Source organism: Dipodomys ordii, unplaced genomic scaffold (assembly GCF_000151885.1).
Source record: "Dipodomys ordii isolate 6190 unplaced genomic scaffold, Dord_2.0 Scaffold21, whole genome shotgun sequence".
In the NCBI taxonomy this organism is placed as follows: Eukaryota; Metazoa; Chordata; class Mammalia; order Rodentia; family Heteromyidae; genus Dipodomys; species Dipodomys ordii.
In genome coordinates, this window is record NW_012267237.1 from 4,120,635 (window position 1) to 4,123,598 (window position 2,964).

The 2,964-nt window shown below is 44.2% G+C and overlaps 1 protein-coding gene across 1 annotated transcript in view; it reads right to left on the reverse strand.

Moving 5' to 3' along the window:
- Med10 (mediator complex subunit 10) overlaps positions 1-2,964 on the reverse strand; it is an 8,783-nt gene that overhangs the window by 2,516 nt on the left and 3,303 nt on the right. Inside the window, exon 3 of the mRNA XM_013013887.1 lies at positions 512-614. Coding sequence (XP_012869341.1) covers positions 512-614 — 103 coding nt within the window. The remainder of the gene's footprint in view (positions 1-511; positions 615-2,964) is intronic.

Below are 2,964 nucleotides of genomic sequence, written 5' to 3' on the forward strand. Positions count from 1 at the left end.
CCCCCCCCCAAAAAAAAAAGAATCCTGTAAATCAGGGCTGGGAAGGTGGATCAGTGGTAGAGCGCTTGCCTTGCATGCGTGAGGCTCTGGGTTCGATTTCTCAGCACCAGATAAGCAGAAAAAGCTGAAAGTAGCACTGTGGCTCAAGTGGTAGAGTGCTAGCCTTGCGCTGAAGAGCTGAGGGACAGAGTCCAGGCCAAGTTCAGGCCCCACAACTGACCAAAAAAAAAAAAAAAAGATCCTGTAAACCAAAGAACACAGGCAACGAGAAAGGCCTCTGCCAGTTAGAATCAATACAACATAGTCATCTCCACACCAAAGTACAAACCCACGCTAACAGGAAAGACTTAACTGGAAAATAACTGGTTACCCAGGAGACCTAAGAATACCTGATACTAAGCCAGCTACTATTCAAGGCAGAAATCTCAATTGTGTCACATGGGAAAGAATGACAAAGTCTACTGGCCACATTTTGCTAGGCATCTTTTCCATCTCTTTCTCAGAGTCTTACCTTCATTGTGTCAATCTTGCCTTTAACTTGTTCATGTTTGGCCAGAGCCCTCTCCAGGCACTCTTTGGTGTAAAGCTGGGGGTTTCGACCTTGATCTATATATCTAAAAACAGAAAAGTTCAGTTAACACTTGACTGACACTATTCTCCATTTCCTGGGAACCGCCGCACAAAAAAACAAAACACTTTCTTTACATATACCTTCACATGGTCCTGCTTAGACAATCCTGAATTTGGAGTCCTGCCACCTAGCCTATCAAAATTTTCTCCTTTCCACATATGTATTATTCTTTATACTAGCTCAGGTAATCAAGTAGTGACCAACTATAAACCCAGGAAATACTCATAAGCTGTGTCACATTACATTTGTTTAGCTTTGTATTACTCAGAATACTGTTAGTACTTCTCAGATCCTCACAGTAAAACTAGAAGGGAAAGGAAGTTTAAATATGCTACAGGGGCTCAGCCCTGAGGGTCGGACTTGGAGGCCCAGCCAGGACATGAGCTCCACTCAAGGTCCCACCCACCACGCAGGAAGCCCAGAGCAGAGAAGCTTCAGAGGCCAAAAGGGAAGGGGAGAAGCCACAGGCAGAAGAGTCTCAAACACCAGCTGCCCTTGGATCCTTTGATAAGCTGTCACAATACTTTAAAAAGGGAGAGGGACTTAATCAGCATATCATCTTATGAAATACACGTACGTAATTTAAAGACAACAGATTGTTTCCAACGACTTCTAAACATTTCAAAACTATTTTTTGCCATTTTCAACTCTCCCACCCAAAATGCCATAGTTATCCCAAAGATATTATGAAACCTGTAGTCTAGGTCAATATTCAGATGACAATCTGGCTACTCCTGTTTCCTGAAGAAACCTTTAACATTCAGCGAAACTGAGTCATTCATTAAAAGGGATAGTAAAGCCCATCGCCATACCAAATCCAATTTTTTTTAACGAGGGTAAAAAAACACATTCAATCACATCTAGTCAATGGCAATACTGAGTTGGTTACTAGTTCAATAAGTAGCCTTTGTGGAGGCAACAATTTCGAGAAATTCCATTTCATTTTTGATATTTTGAAATGATGTCATGAAAGAAAACATGATTAGTTCAAACAAAACCCATCTACTTCCAAAGAAACAGAAACAACCCAGAAGGCTCAATGGACTCAGGCTGAAGGATTCACATGTCCTAAACAAAACAACCATGTCATCAACAGCAAGGACATCACACTCAGGCAGGGCTCTGCTAAGCCGCAGAGCTGAATCCTGCCTCTGCCATCAGGCAAAGCCAGGGTACTGTTAGAGGAGTTATCTTTGTTACAGACTGTCCAAATCTACTGGAAAATGGATACTAACAAGGCCACTAAGAACCTGGAAATTCCACCTACACTGAGCTCAGACCCCTGAAGACCTGCAAACATGGCCAATAAACCTCCAGACCTGCTTAGAGTTCACCAACCATCCTCTTCCTGAGACTCCCCAGGCAAATCTGCCCCCTCTGCCTGCTTAGAGCCTACGCTGCTCCTTCCCTCTGCCCCTCTTCACAAGACCCTCACAGGTTCACAGCAACAGCAGCAGCACTAAGCAAGACACCTCACCCTCCCAGACTTCACTGAGAATCCAGAGCTGTGTTCTGCACACCAGACCCTCATGCTCCCCTGAGGGTGATGAGAATAGGCACAGGCACAAGGGCAGCACAGCCCCTGACCACTGCAACGGCAGGGCTGTCTCCACAGCTCTGAGCTTTCGGGACTGATACCCACCAAGGAAATCCCATGCAAGTTTTGCTGGAAAAAGTTCCGGGGATGTTGTTCCATGCCAGCGTGAGAGAGCATGAGTCCTGCGGCTCCTTCTTTACACTTGCCAGCTAAGAAACCCATTGCAGTTACTCTCATTGGTTCTCTCTGGCATGAATCAGGACTATGACTGAACCAGTGATAAAACCTATTTTAAACCTAGGCAGTTTATTCCCTGTGGGTATCCTCGGGCCTCTACTGGGGCAGGTGCACACGACTCCCTGGCTGTTTTCCCAAAGGTGCCTGGGGTGAGACCTTTCTTCTTCCCACTGTGGCAGGCACCATCTCCCAGACCAGCACTGCACAGGCAGCTCAGCAAACACCAGGCCAGATTACTTCCTAGGTAGTTTCTGTAATTTTCTTTTTTAATTCAAAATACAGCCTATATACACTTTGACCTTTCCAAGAAAGAAGGAGATTGTGTGATATGCATGGCCACAGAGCCCAGCAGCCTGTGTTTTCACCTATTTAATACGCTCATTTTATTAAACTTATTTCTTATTTTAATGTGGTATTTTTCAACAATGCAACATTGGGGAGATATTTTTTCTTTTTTCTATTTAATTTTTATTTTTTTGTGAACACACTGTACAGAGGGATTACAATTACATGGGCAGGTTGATGCGTACATTTCTTATCAAGCATTGCAGCCTCCTTT